This window comes from Arachis hypogaea, chromosome 9, assembly GCF_003086295.3.
Source record: "Arachis hypogaea cultivar Tifrunner chromosome 9, arahy.Tifrunner.gnm2.J5K5, whole genome shotgun sequence".
Taxonomy (NCBI): Eukaryota; Viridiplantae; Streptophyta; class Magnoliopsida; order Fabales; family Fabaceae; genus Arachis; species Arachis hypogaea.
In genome coordinates this window covers 27,652,400-27,666,391 of record NC_092044.1, presented here as the reverse complement: position 1 = coordinate 27,666,391, position 13,992 = coordinate 27,652,400, and the positions used below count along the sequence as shown (strand labels likewise).

General features: G+C 38.0%; 1 protein-coding gene and 1 non-coding gene across 2 annotated transcripts; both read right to left on the bottom strand.

Annotated features, from left to right (window-relative positions):
* Positions 1 to 420: 420 nt before the first annotated feature.
* LOC112713699 (small nucleolar RNA R71) lies at positions 421 to 524 on the bottom strand. Its single transcript, XR_003158670.1, has one exon. It is a non-coding gene; the product is annotated as a small nucleolar RNA R71 (small nucleolar RNA).
* A 10,048-nt stretch (positions 525 to 10,572) lies between these two features.
* LOC112710761 (uncharacterized) lies at positions 10,573 to 12,670 on the bottom strand. Its single transcript, XM_025763163.3, has one exon. It carries the CDS (start codon positions 12,173 to 12,175, stop codon positions 10,955 to 10,957), a length of 1,221 nt encoding a protein of 406 aa, XP_025618948.1. The 5' UTR covers positions 12,176 to 12,670; the 3' UTR covers positions 10,573 to 10,954.
* Positions 12,671 to 13,992: the final 1,322 nt, after the last annotated feature.

Here is a 13,992-nt window from a genome sequence, read left to right as displayed (position 1 = left end):
ATTTTTGAACAAAAAAAGGAGATGGCAGCCGAACCCAACAACAATAATGCAAGAAGGATGCTTGGTGATTATACTACACCTACGTCCAAGTTTGATGGAAGAAGCATCTCAATTCTTGCCATTCGAGCAAACAATTTTGAGCTGAAACCTCAATTAGTTACTCTAATGCAACAAAACTGCAAGTTTCATGGACTTCCATCCGAAGATCCCTACCAGTTCTTAACTGAGTTCTTGCAGATCTGTGAGACTGTTAAGACTAATGGAGTAGATCCTGAAGTCTACAGGCTCATGCTTTTCCCTTTTGCTGTAAGAGACAGAGCTAGAGCATGGTTAGACTCTCAACCTAAAGATAGCCTGGACTCCTGGGATAAGCTGGTCACGGCCTTCTTGGCTAAGTTCTTTCCTCCTCAAAAGCTGAGCAAGCTTAGAGTGGATGTTCAGACCTTCAAATAAAAAGATGGTGAATCCCTCTATGAAGCTTGGGAAAGATACAAGCAGATGACCAAAAGATGTCCTTCTGACATGTTTTTAGAATGGACCATGATAGATATATTCTATTATGGTCTATCTGAGTTCTCTAAGATGTCACTGGACCATTCTGCAGGTGGATCCATTCACCTAAAGAAAATGCCTGCAGAAGCTCAAGAACTTATTGACGTGGTTGCAAATAACCAGTTGATGTACACTTCTGAGAGGAAATTCGTGAAGAATGGGATGCCTCAAAGGAAGGGAGTTCTTGAAATTGATGCTCTGAATGCCATATTGGCTCAGAACAAAATGTTAACTCAGCAAGTCAACATGATTTCTCAAAGTCTGAATGGATGGCAAAATGCATCCAACAGTACTAAAGAGGCATCTTCTGAAGAAGAAGCTTATGATCCTGAGAACCCTGCAATAGCAGAGGTAAATTATATGGGTGAACCTTATGGAAACACCTATAATTCATCATGGAAAAATCATCCAAATTTCTCATGGAAGGATCAACAAAATCTTCAACAAGGCTTTAATAATGGTGGAAGAAATAGGCTCAGTAATATCAAGCCTTATCCATCATCTTCTCAGCAATAGACAGAGAATTATGAACAAAGTACCTCTAACTTAGCAAATTTAGTCTCTGATCTGTCTAAGGTCACTTTAAGTTTCATGAGTGAAACAAGGTCCTCCATCAGAAATCTGGAGGAACAAGTAGGCCAGCTGAGTAAGAAAATCACTGAAACTCCTCTTAGTACTCTCCCAAGCAATACTGAAGAGAATCCAAAAAGAGAGTGCAAGGCCATAGATATAATCAACATGGCCGAACCTAGAGAGGAAGGAAAGGACGTGAATCCCAATGAGGAATACCTCATGGGACGTCTCTCAAGCAAGAAGGAGTTCCCTATTGAGAATCCAAGGGAATCTGAGGCTCATATAGAGACCATAGAGATCCCATTAAACCTCCTTCTGCATTCATGAGCTCTGAAGACTATTCTTCCTCTGAAGAAGATGAAGATGTAACTGGAGAGCAAGTTGCTCAATATCTAGGAGCTATCATGAAGTTGAATGCCAAGTTATTTGGTAATGAGACTTGGGAAGGTGAACCTCCCTTGCTCATCAGTGAACTAGATACATGGGTTCAGCAAACCTTACCTCAAAAAAGACAAGATCTTGGCAAATTCTTAATATCCTATACCATAGGCACCATGACCTTTGAAAAGGCTCTGTGTGACCTGGGGTCAAGCATAAATCTTATGCCACTCTCTGTAATGGAGAAGTTGGGGATCATTGAGGTACAGCCTGCCATATTTTCATTACAATTGGCAGACAAGTCAGTAAGACAAGCTTATGGATTGGTAGAGGACGTGTTGGTAAAGGTTGAAGGCCTTTACATCCCTGCTGATTTCATAATCTTAGACACTAGGAAGGAGAAGGATGAATGCATCATCCTTGAAAGACCTTTCCTAGCCACAGTAGGAGCTGTGATAGATGTTAACAGAGGAGAATTAGTCCTTCAATTGAATGGGGACTACCTTGTGTTTAAGGCTCAAGGATCTTCTTCTTTAACAATGGAGAGAAAGCATGAAAAGCTTCTCTCAGTACAGAGTCAAACAAAGCCCCCACAATTAAACTCTAAGTTTGGTGTTGAGAGGCCACAGTCAAACTCTAAGTTTGGTGTTGGGAGTCTACAACATTGACCTGATCACCTGTGAGGCTCCATGAGAGCCCACTGTCAAGCTATTGACATTAAAGAAGCGCTTATTGGGAGGCAACCCAATTTTTTGTTTATCTAATTTTATTTTATTTTCATTGTTCTTTTATGTTTTATTAGGTTCATGATCATGTGGAGTCACAAAAAAAATATTAAAATTAAAAACAGAATAAAAAATAGCAGAAGAAAAACCACACCCTGGAGGAAGGACTTACTGGCGTTTAAACGCCAGTAAGGAGCATCTAGCTGGCGTTAAATGCCAGAACAGAGCATGGATCTGGCATTGAACGCCAGAAACAAGTAGCATCATGGCGTTTAAACGCCAGGAATATACCCTGAGGAGAGCTGGCGCTGAACGCCAGAAACAAGCATGGAACTGGCGATCAATGCCAGAAACATGCTGCAGTTGGGCATTGAACGCCCAGAACATGCATCGCCTCGGCGTTTAAACGCCAGAATTGCATGCAAAGCCATTGTACATGCCTAATTGGTGCAGGGATGTAAATCCTTGACACCTCAGGATCTGTGGACCCCACAAGATCATCTCAGGATCTATGGACCCCACAGGATCCCCACCTACCATATTCTCCCCTCTTCTCAACATTCATCCTCTCTTTTCGATAAACACTCTTCCCCAAAACCCTTCACCAATCACCTCAATCTCTCTTCCCAATTACCCCCTTCACCATTCACATCCATCCACTTTTTCCCACAAACCCCACCTACCTTCAAAATTCAAAATTTCTTTCCCACCCAAACCCACCCTAAATAGCCGAACCTACTCCCTCTCCCCTCACTATATAAACCCCTCTATTCTCCTTAATTTTCACACAACACAAATCCCTCTCCTATACCTTGGCCGAATACACCTTTTTCTACTCTCCTCCATATTTTCTCTTCTTCTTTTTTTTTCTTTCTTCTCTTGCTCGAGGGCAAGCAATATTCTAAGTTTGGTGTGGTAAAAGAATAAGCTTTTTGTTTTTCCATTACCATTGATGGCACCTAAGGCCGGAGAAACCTCTAGAAAAGGGAAAGGGAAGACAAAAGCTTCCACCTCTGAGTCATGGGAGATGGAGAAATTCATCTCCAAAGCCCATCAAGACCACTTCTATGATGTTGTGGCTAAGAAGAAGGTGATCCCTGAGGTCCCTTTCAAGCTCAAGAAAAATGAGTTTCTAGAAATCTGACATGAGATTCAAAGAAGAAGTTGGGAAGTTCTGACCAACCCCATTCAACAAGTCGGAATCTTGATGGTTCAAGAGTTCTATGCCAATGCATGGATCACTAGGAACCATGATCAAAGTATGAACCCAAATCCAAAGAACTATCTTACAATGGTTCGGGGGAAATACTTAGATTTTAGTCCGGAAAATGTGAGGTTGGCATTCAACTTGCCCATGATGTAAGGAGATGCACACCCCTACACAAGAAGGGTCAACTTTGATCAAAGGTTGGACCAAGTCCTTAGGGACATATATGTTGAAGGAGCCTAATGGAAAAGAGACTCCAAAGGCAAGCCGGTTCAATTAAGAAGACTGGACCTCAAGCCTGTGGCTAGAGGATGGTTGGAGTTCATCCAACGCTCCATCATCCCCACTAGCAACCGATCTGAAGTTACTGTGGATCGGGCCATCATGATTCATAGCATCATGAATGGAGAGGAAGTAGAAGTTTATGAAGTCATCTCCCTTGAATTCTACAAAATAGCCGAAAAGCTCTCTACTTTGGCAAGGCTAGCTTTTCCTCATCTTATTTGCCATCTATGTTACTCAGCTAGAGTCATCATAGAAGGAGACATCCCCATTAAGGAGGACAAGCCCATCACTAAGAAAAGGATGGAGCAAACAAGAGAGCCCGCTCATGGAACCCAAGAGACGCATGAGGAAGCTTATCACCAAGAAATCCTGGAGATGCCTCAATGGATGCACTTTCCTCCCAATAACTATTGGGAACAACTCAACACTTCTCCAGAAGATTTGAGTTACAATATGGATCTATTAAGGGTGGAACATCAAGAGCACTCCATCATTCTCCATGAAATTAGAGAAGATCAAAGAGCAATGAGGGAGGAGCAACAAAGGCAAGGAAGAGACATAGAAGAACTCAAGGATATCATTGGTTCTTCAAGAAGAAAGCGCCACCATCACTAAGGTGGATTCATTCCTTGTTCTTATTTTTATGTTTTTCGGTTTTTTTATGCTTATTATGTCATCTATGTTGTGTCTTTATTACATGATCATTAGTATTTAGTAACTATGTCTTAAGGCTATAAATAATTCCATAAATCCTTCACCTCTCTTAAATGAAAAATGTTTTTAAAACAAAAGAACAAGAAGTACATGAATTGTGAAATTATCCTTGAATTTAGTTTAATTATATTGATGTGCTGACAATACTTTTTGTTTTCTGAATGAATGCTTGAACAGTGCATAATTTTGATCTTGTTGTTTATGAATGTTAAAATTGTTGGCTCTTGAAAGAATGATGAACAAAGATAATGTTATTGACAATCTAAAAAATCATGAAATTGATTCTTGAAGCAAGAAAAAGCAGTGAAAAAGCAAAAGCTTGCGAAAAAAAATTTTGGCGAAAAAAATTAGAAAGAAAAAGAAAAAGCAAGCAGAAAAAGCTAATAGCCCTTAAAACCAAAAGGCAAGGGTAAAAAGGATCCAAGGCTTTGAGCATCAATGGATAGGAGGGCCCAAGAAAATAAAATCCAGGCCTAAGTGGCTAAATCAAGCTGTCCCTAACCATGTGCTTGTGGCATGCAGGTCCAAGTGAAAAGCTTGAGACTGAGTGGTTAAAGTCATCATCCAAAGCAAAAAGAGTGTGCTTAAGAGCTCTGGATACCTCTAACTGGGGACTTTAGCAAAGCTGAGTCACAATCTGAAAAGGTTCACCCAGTTATGTTTCTGTGGCATTTATGTATCTGGTGGTAATACTGGAAAACAAAATGCTTAGGGCCACAGCCAAGACTCATAAAAGTAGCTGTGTTCAAGAATCAACATACTTAACTAGGAGAATCAATAACACTATCTGAAATTCTAAGTTCCTATAGATGCCAATCATTCTAAACTTCAAAGGAAAAAGTGAGATGCCAAAACTGTTCAGAGGCAAAAAGCTACAAGTCTCGCTCATCTAATTAGGACTAATATTCATTGATATTCTGGAATTTATAGTATATTCTATTCTTTTTATCCTAATTGATTTTCAGTTGCTTGGGGACAAGCAACAATTTAAGTTTGGTGTTGTGATGAGCGGATAATTTATACGCTTTTTGGCATTGTTTTTAGATAGTTTTTAGTATAATCTAGCTACTTTTAGGGATGTTTTCATTAGTTTTTATGCTAAATTCACATTTCTGGACTTTACTATGAATTTGTGTATTTTTCTATGATTTCAGGTAATTTCTGGCTGAAATTGAGGGACCTGAGCAAAACTCTGATAAGGAGGCTGACAAAGGACTGTTGATGCTGTTGGAATCTGACCTTCCTGCACTCAAAATAGATTTTCTGGAGCTACAGAACTCCAAATCGCACGCTCTCAATGGCATTGAAAAGTAGACATCCAGATCTTTCCACCAATATATAATAGTTTATACTTTATTCGTGATTAGACGATGTAAACTGGCGCTCAACGCCAGTTCCATGTTGTATTCTGGAGTCAAACGCCAGAAACACATCACGAACCAGAGTTGAACGCCAGAAACACGTTACAACTTGGCGTTCAACTCGAAAAGAAGTCTCTGCACGTGTAAAGCTCAAGCTCAGCCCAAGCACACACCAAGTGGGCCCCAGAAGTGGATTTCTACATCAATTACTTACTTCTGTAAACCCTAGTAGCTAGTCTAGTATAAATAGGACTTTTTACTATTGTATTCAGTGTCTTTGATTGTATTTTTTGATCTTTTGATCACGTTTGGGGGCTGGCCATTAGGCCATTCTTGGACCTTCATCACTTATATATTTTTAACGGTGGAGTTTCTACACACCATAGATTAAGGGTGTGGAGCTCTGTTGTACCTCAAGTTTCAATGCAATTACTACTATTTTCTATTTAATTCCGCTTGTTCTTATTCTAAGATATTCGTTGCACTTCAACATGATGAATGTGATGATCCGTGACACTCATCATCATTCTCATCTATGAACGCGTGACTGACAACCACTTCCGTTCTACCGTAGACCGGGCGCATATCTCTTGGATTCCTTAATCAGAATCTTCGTGGTATAAGCTAGATTGATGGCGGCATTCATGAGAATCCGGAAAGTCTAAACCTTGTCTGTGGTATTCCGAGTAGGATTCCTGGATTGAATGACTGTGACGAGCTTCAAACTCGCGATTGTTGGGCGTGATGACAAATGCAAAAGAATCAAGGGATTCTATTCCAACATGATAGAGAACCGACAGATGATTAGCCGTGCCGTGACAGAGCATTTCGACCTTTTTCACTGAGAGGATGGGATGTAGCCATTGACAACAGTGATGCCCTACATACAGCTTGCCATGGAAAGGAATAAGAAGAATTAAAGAAAGACAGTAGGAAAGCAGAGATCCAACAGGGACAAGCACCTCCACACACTTATCTGAAATTTCCACCATTGAATTACATGAGTAACTCTATCTTTATTTTCTGTTTTATTTATTATTTGAAAACTCCATAACATTTACTATCCGCCTAACTGAGATTTACAAGATGACTATAGCTTGCTTCATACCAACAACCTCCGTGGGATCGACCCTTACTCACGTAAGGTATTACTTGGACGACCCAATGCACTTGCTGGTTAGTTGTGCGGAGTTGTGACTAAGTGTGATTCACGTTTGAGAGCGCTACCAACTTTTTGGCGCCATTGTTGATGATCACAATTTCGTGCACCAATTATCTAGTGGGTTCATGTAGTTTTACATAGTCTCTACTTTGAACTATTATCCTACTAGAAACTTTCGGCTTCTCATCGTTGAGGAAATTGTTGATTTTTCAAATAACAAGATGTAACATATCTCGTTGAGAGTGTGAGACTCGTTGGTAAAGTGAAATATATTTTATATTTGAAAATTAATCTGTACTTAGCATATTTTTTCACTATTGAACATGTATTTATATACTTTTCTCTTAGAGGTTTTGTTTTGGAGAAACATAATTGTATTTTTGTACTTCTGATTTTGTAATATATTCTAGCCGGCCTTGTTTTCGATGGTCGAGAATAGTGATTATTATGTATCTTATTCTGAAATCTATGTATATATACATATTCTACTTTGATATACGACGTTTGCTTGTTTTAACATTTTTCATATGTAAGTATCGGTCATTCGATATTTTAATTTCTTTACGGTATCCTATTTATGATGTTATTCTTCTATATCTATATGTATATTTTATTTTTAGGCGTCGTAATGCCTCACCACCTCTTATTTACGACTATAGCGTAAGGCTTTATGTGGTAGGGTGTTACAAAATATATCCTTGACGGCTTAATTTTTAAAAAGTTTATGATCAATTCAACAATAATACATGACACCTATGTCTGATTTGCTTGTGTTAAAGGTTGTTCTTGTGAAATTGTTACTAAATTCATCCTAATTTTTTTGAAAAATTAGCCGCCAAAAGTATATTTGATACAAATCGAAAATTTCTAAGACAAAATTGAAACAAAATAAAACTTAGGCATATTTTTAAAACTTTTAACAAATTTCAAGAATAAAAAATAAAAGAGTGCTAAGGGGTCAGCAGAATTTGTGATGTGTAGCCATCAATTAACCATCATCAATGTTTTTAATGGTGGGAGATGACATTTAATAGTGTAGAATTACTTTTTTTTAATGGTTAAGTACTGGCCAAATTTTAATAAAAGTGCTGGCCCTAGACTTTCTCTAAAAAATATACTTTATCCTATTAATATTGTTTTTCCATTATAAACCTTTATTTAAATTTTTTTAATTCATTTTTTTCATATATAAATTGAATATACTTTACATTTATTAATCTGTTATGTGATTATATTCAAATAAATTGAATTGATTTTTCTTTAAAAAAATAATTCACATTGCATTGTGAATACTAGGGTGCACATGTCCCAGTTCAAAGATTTGGTTCGGCCCCGAACATTTTTAAAGGCTAATTTTGTGTGATTTTACTGGATTTAGGGTCGAGTAAAGGTCTCAAAAATAGACCCAATTATTATTTCGGGTCGGATCCGAGTTAAGGCGAATCCAGCTTCATCTGTCTCGTGTGTACTCTAAGAATACTAAAAATGGTATGTCTTAAATTAATTTTAGTATTATGTTATATTAATTTTAGTAACAATTTTTTTTTTATAAATAAGTGCATCATAAATAAGTTTCTTTATAAATAAGTTTCATTATAAATTATTCTTAAAATTTTAAAGATCTGATTTTCACCTAGTTTAGATCCGGTATAATTATAACCCAAAAATATTTAGATTTTATTGAGTCTAAAGTCGAGTTAGAGTCTAACAAATAGAGTCAATATATATTTAGAGACAAATCTAAATCAGGATAAATTCAGTTTCATCTTACCCATAAACACCCCCAACGAATACACCTATTCATACGGCTGAAGTGTGCTTGGGGTGAACTTTATTTTTTCATTTGGAATCACTAATAGGTAAAGGACTGAACCAACCAATATATAGGATGGAGCAAAACTATAACAAGAAAGTGAAAAAATGAAAAGTGAGGGCAAAGAAATGGAAGTACAATTACACCCTCCCTATTCCCCAATAAAAGCAGAATCCAAGTTAAAAAAGAAACAAACAAACGATAACAAACGACGTTGGTGGAGGAATAACATGAACAGAAAAGATAGATCTTTCTCTTTAGGATGACCAAAGAAGCATGTCTTTCTTTTACGGGAACAAAGAATATTTTTTTATTTAATTAGCCAAAATCCAAGCTAAGTTATTAGTGTCCGTATAGCATCAGCATATGAAAAGGACTTGGCCACTTGGGTCCTCCCATATTCATTAACTCAGTTTTCACTCGCTGCATTTTTTGAAAGTTTTTCTCCGAGAATGCCATCTAATTTTGGTGCAGTGTCAAATGTAATTTTACATGGGTATTCAATTATTTAATGTTATATAGTAAAAATAATTATCTTTTGTATTATTATGTAAATGGTCATCTAAAAAAACGAATATAATTATACGACAATGTAAAATGTTTTATTATCAGTATTAAAATTAATTTTTTTTTAATAATCAACGGAACATAATGCAAAAATAAAAAGAAAAAACTATAGAGATATATTTAATGTGTACTTTTATATATAACGTAATTGTAGTTATTTTTAGAACACGTTAAATATTATATAATTATAAGATCGTTAAGTATTTCTGATGAGCAATGATCGGGAGACAAATAATTACATGTTGCTAAAATATATTTAAAACAATAAAACATACTCTAAAAGTACTTTCAGTTATTTATTCATGAGATTTTACATAACTTTTAAATATTCTTAATGATCGTGAATATCTCATAAATAAGAATTAAATATACTCCAAATATATGAAATATTTCTCACAACTGGATGATAGAGAAGAATTTTCAATTGAAGGGAGACATAACTCTTAAGAAAATGGACCATGCTTTTGAGATTTAATGGGTTCCATTGCAACTTTTCAACTTATGCTGCTACCAGCTAACTTATAAGCAAGTCAATATCATGTAATCTCAATCTAACTTTATGTCCACATCACATCGCTCATAGATTTCGCGAGCTCATAGATTTTGAGAAAATCATTTTCCTATAATGCTCGATCATGGTATAATTATAACGCTTGCATCTAACACCATTGGGGTCCCAAAAGAAATAAAGGTGGAAGTGGAACTCAGGTATAGCCGTATAGTAATCTCATCTACCGCCAAGATCCCGACACAACCATCTTCAATCTCATGCAATTAACCCATATACAACCAACAATTTTGGGGGACATGCCAAAATGCTAAAAAACACCACAAGAAAGAAGCATCTTTCAGATTGTGTTATATTTGTGTGGTGTAATACGGTGTGGGTTCGTTCGTTCTTGCAAGTGCAAACGTAGCTGTAGCGCGCACTTCAACAATTTCCATGGGATGGGGCCTAATCAGTAATCACAACTAATAGGGATCCCCCACACCACGTGTATTCTGTAATCCCCCCCCCCCCCCCCCCACCTTATTAGATTGATTCTTAGATACCCTTTTCGATGATATTATTGTAACATTATAATATGATAACAACAATATTAATCCAATACAAAATTAGCATAGGCGTCACTAGGATAACGACTTTGACAAGGCCTAATTGAGTTTAACTTAATTTAATCTCGCATATTATGAACTTGGAGCTTTTACTATTTTTCCCCCAAAAGATCAGGACAGAAAGGTAAGTGTGTGAATAATATATAAACTTGAGTCACTGCATAGAAACTGTGTATATAGTAAATACAATACACAGTATATTATACATAATTTAATCAGCGTCACCCTCATCTACAAGTAAAGATGGCGAATCAAGAAACCTCCATGCTTCAGTTTCTTCTTTTTCACCAACTCCCTGGATAGGTTCCTACCCTATGATACAGACAGCATAGCCCAACAAATCTGAGCTATTCTATTCCAAAATGATCTTCATAATAATAATAATAATAATAATAATAATAAAGATAGTAATAATAATAATAGTAGTAATAATAATCTGTACAATTTATGGGGAAAAAACCCAAGCCAACAAACATGGAGGTTTGTTTAGGTTTCTAAATTTTACCGGGAGGAAACAGGGTTTAAGGCTCTAGCGAAGCCATTCATGGCTCCATACCCCTTAGAACTAAAACCCAAGCACCCAAGAAGGCCCTGGCGGTAGGGCAAAAAGGTCTTTTTCCTCAACTCTTCAGCCTGGGCTCTGTTGGCTTTATAGTGCAACTCGTGCGGCGAAGGCGGCACCCGCCTCTTCCCAACGACGCCGTTCGTGGGCTTCCCAGTCACTCTCTTGGCCCAAGACCTCTGCGTCTCGCTACTACTACTATTATTACCGTTGTTGGAGAGGTTCGGTTTCTTTTCCTTTGTAGGAGAGAATGTTATGGTAGACCAGAACTTATTGTTACTCCTTCCCTCACTCTTGCTCCTCAGAAAGTCCTTCAGGAAAACCCACCGCTTCGAGCTCCTTCCCGCAGACGACGATCTTGAAGACGATCCCGAACCTAAACCCGACCCTGAAACCGAAGGTGTCGCCTCCAAACCAGAACCCGAACCGGAACCCTCCATGTTGTTGCTCTCTGTTTCTAACGAACCGTTACTATCTTGGTTAATATTTTCATTGTTGTTCTGGTTTCTCCTTGGGCTCTTCTCGGGCTCTGATGGGCCGTTATCCTCCTCGATCTCGGCCCACTCCATGTGCGCGTTGCTTCTAAGAGGTGACATGGATCTGGTCCTTCTCCGAAGGGACTTATCGCGAAGCCTCAGATCCCTTCCTCGAACAACAACAAGTTTAGCTTCTGCAACTTCATCGCTATTTTCTTCGTTCTCTTCTTCTTCGTCCAGATCCAGCAAGGGAGCGAGGACCTGAGGGCGTTCCAGGTGGCAGGAGAGTTTCATAGGCCGGATCTGGCCGTTCAGGAAGAGCTCGTCTGCCGAGCTCATCGAACCGGGCCCGGTTGGACCGGAGGACCCGAAATGGGCGGAGAACTCGAACTCGTAGCCCATTGGAACCGAAGACGAGGAGGAGGAGTGGTTTGCTTGGTAGGAGGAGGAAGCGGCGGTTATCGCGAAGTGTAACGGGCTGGCGGGTGCGCTGTAGAAGAAGCCGGAGACTGGTGGTCCTCGGCCCGGGCTTGAGGGTGCGCTGACGTATGGGGTTGAGCAGTTGCTGTCGTAGGCGTCGTCGAAGACGGAAGTGAAGGATTCTTCAGCGTTATTGTTGCTGCTGCTTGTTGGGTTGGAAGGTTCTAGAACATCTTTGGTTGGGGTTGGTTTGGGGAGTTCCATTGTTAATGGTGACAGCGTTGGAGTGTGAAAGAAGGATGGAGAGGGAGAGAGAAGAAGGAGAAGAAAGAAGAAAGGGAGGGAAGGGGAGAGTGGTGGATGACCTTTGTAAGGTCTGTGAAAACTGACCTGACGGCAATGCACACAAAATAATGTGTAATAATAATGTTAAATTAGTATTATTATGATGGGGGTGCCATGTGGGTTATGGTTTTGCCCTTGTTTCTGTCCTTTTATTATCGTGAGTTGCCATTGTTTTCATTATTGTCTCCCTGACTCCCCATGGTCCCTACTCCCTAATCCCATGCTTCACTTCCATTTATGGAGAAACCAGAAAATTTAAGAAGCGATTAAAATTGTGAAAGGCCGGTATCGTGCATCCTTGTGGAAAACCGAACTAGAGGTTGGATTGATGGGTGAAAGAATAAATGATGAGAGCTCACCTTAAAAAGGTTACTTTTCTTATGAGAAAAATAAGAGTTAAGCTGTAACATATTAACTTCAGTAAACATTGCGGGGTGCGGGCTCAACATATTAGCTACTAAAATGTAAAAACACTTAATTACTAATAGGTGCTTCGCTAAAATTATCATAAAAGCAACATTTCAAGAAGATAGTTGTTTTGTTAATCACATACGATTCCTTCTTAACGAAAAAAGTACGTGACTATTAATTGTCTTGTTCTATCTCACTTGGAAGTTATTGAAAACAAGAGGCAATCACTTTTTGGGGGAAGGGGTGGTGTTATGACCCAGCATACCCACCTAAACCTAAGGCATTCATTTGTACAACCCAAGTGCACTCTTTTGGAGCATAATTAGATTATAGGATACTCATTTTAGATCGTATTAGATTAAAGTCGGCAAAAATTTAGCATAAATCATTTTTTATTTTTACACCCGATAAATATAAAGCGAAATATCTATTAAAAGATGTTATTTTTTAATTCTTATATATTTTTTTTAGATGATCATTGATTTTTTTTGCTGCTGCACCAGAATTCTGAAAACTACATATGTTTTAGGGACATATTTTTTTAGAAAACTACTTGGACTCACATAGTGTGTGAGTTTTATTTTATAAACTTTGTCTGGTGTACTTTCTGTGTTATCAAGATGGAAACTTTGTCTCACATGACTTGGATTTGTGAAATGACAATACTTCACCCTTGTGAAAAGGTTGCATTTTTACTATGGTTTCAATTTGGTTTACTATGATTCTGTCAATCAATTACACACAAATCATGAAATGCAGAAAATACTCATAACTGACTAATCAAACTCTATTAATCCAGAAACATAGTTCATTGTAATTTCACATTCTTTTCTTTTACTACATCCAAACATTGAATCCATTATAAAACACTAAATTTACAATGTCAAAGGTATATTAACATTATGCAGTTGTTACTATACTACATCCCTTTCCTATTACAATGCCCAACAAGATCAACACAAACACTTCCCATCTGCTAAGAGCACCACTGTTAATCTCATCGCTTTTGACCTCATCCATCTTCTTCTCTATCTCTGCAATTCTTTCTTCCATCTTTTTCGTTGGGTCCGATACTGCCTCTTGTACTACCTCATCAATACAAACAGAGGCAACATACTCATCTAGTCAGACAAAGTATTTGCAATATCCTCTGTTGTTCTATATCAAACATGCATACGGTTCAGCTCCAACAAGTTACCAAAATAACGCAGCAACCCAAACAAAAATTATTTCCAAAAAATTTACCTTAAAATAGGAACAACCAAAGAAAAGCCTCCTAGGGTTTTTTGAAGTTCCAGATTCGAACAAAATGGCGTATGATCCGC

Coding starts and splice junctions, on each gene's coding strand:
- LOC112710761 (XM_025763163.3), bottom strand. CDS start 12,175: ATGGAACTCCCCAAACCAACCCCAACCAAAGATGTTCTAGAACCTTCC.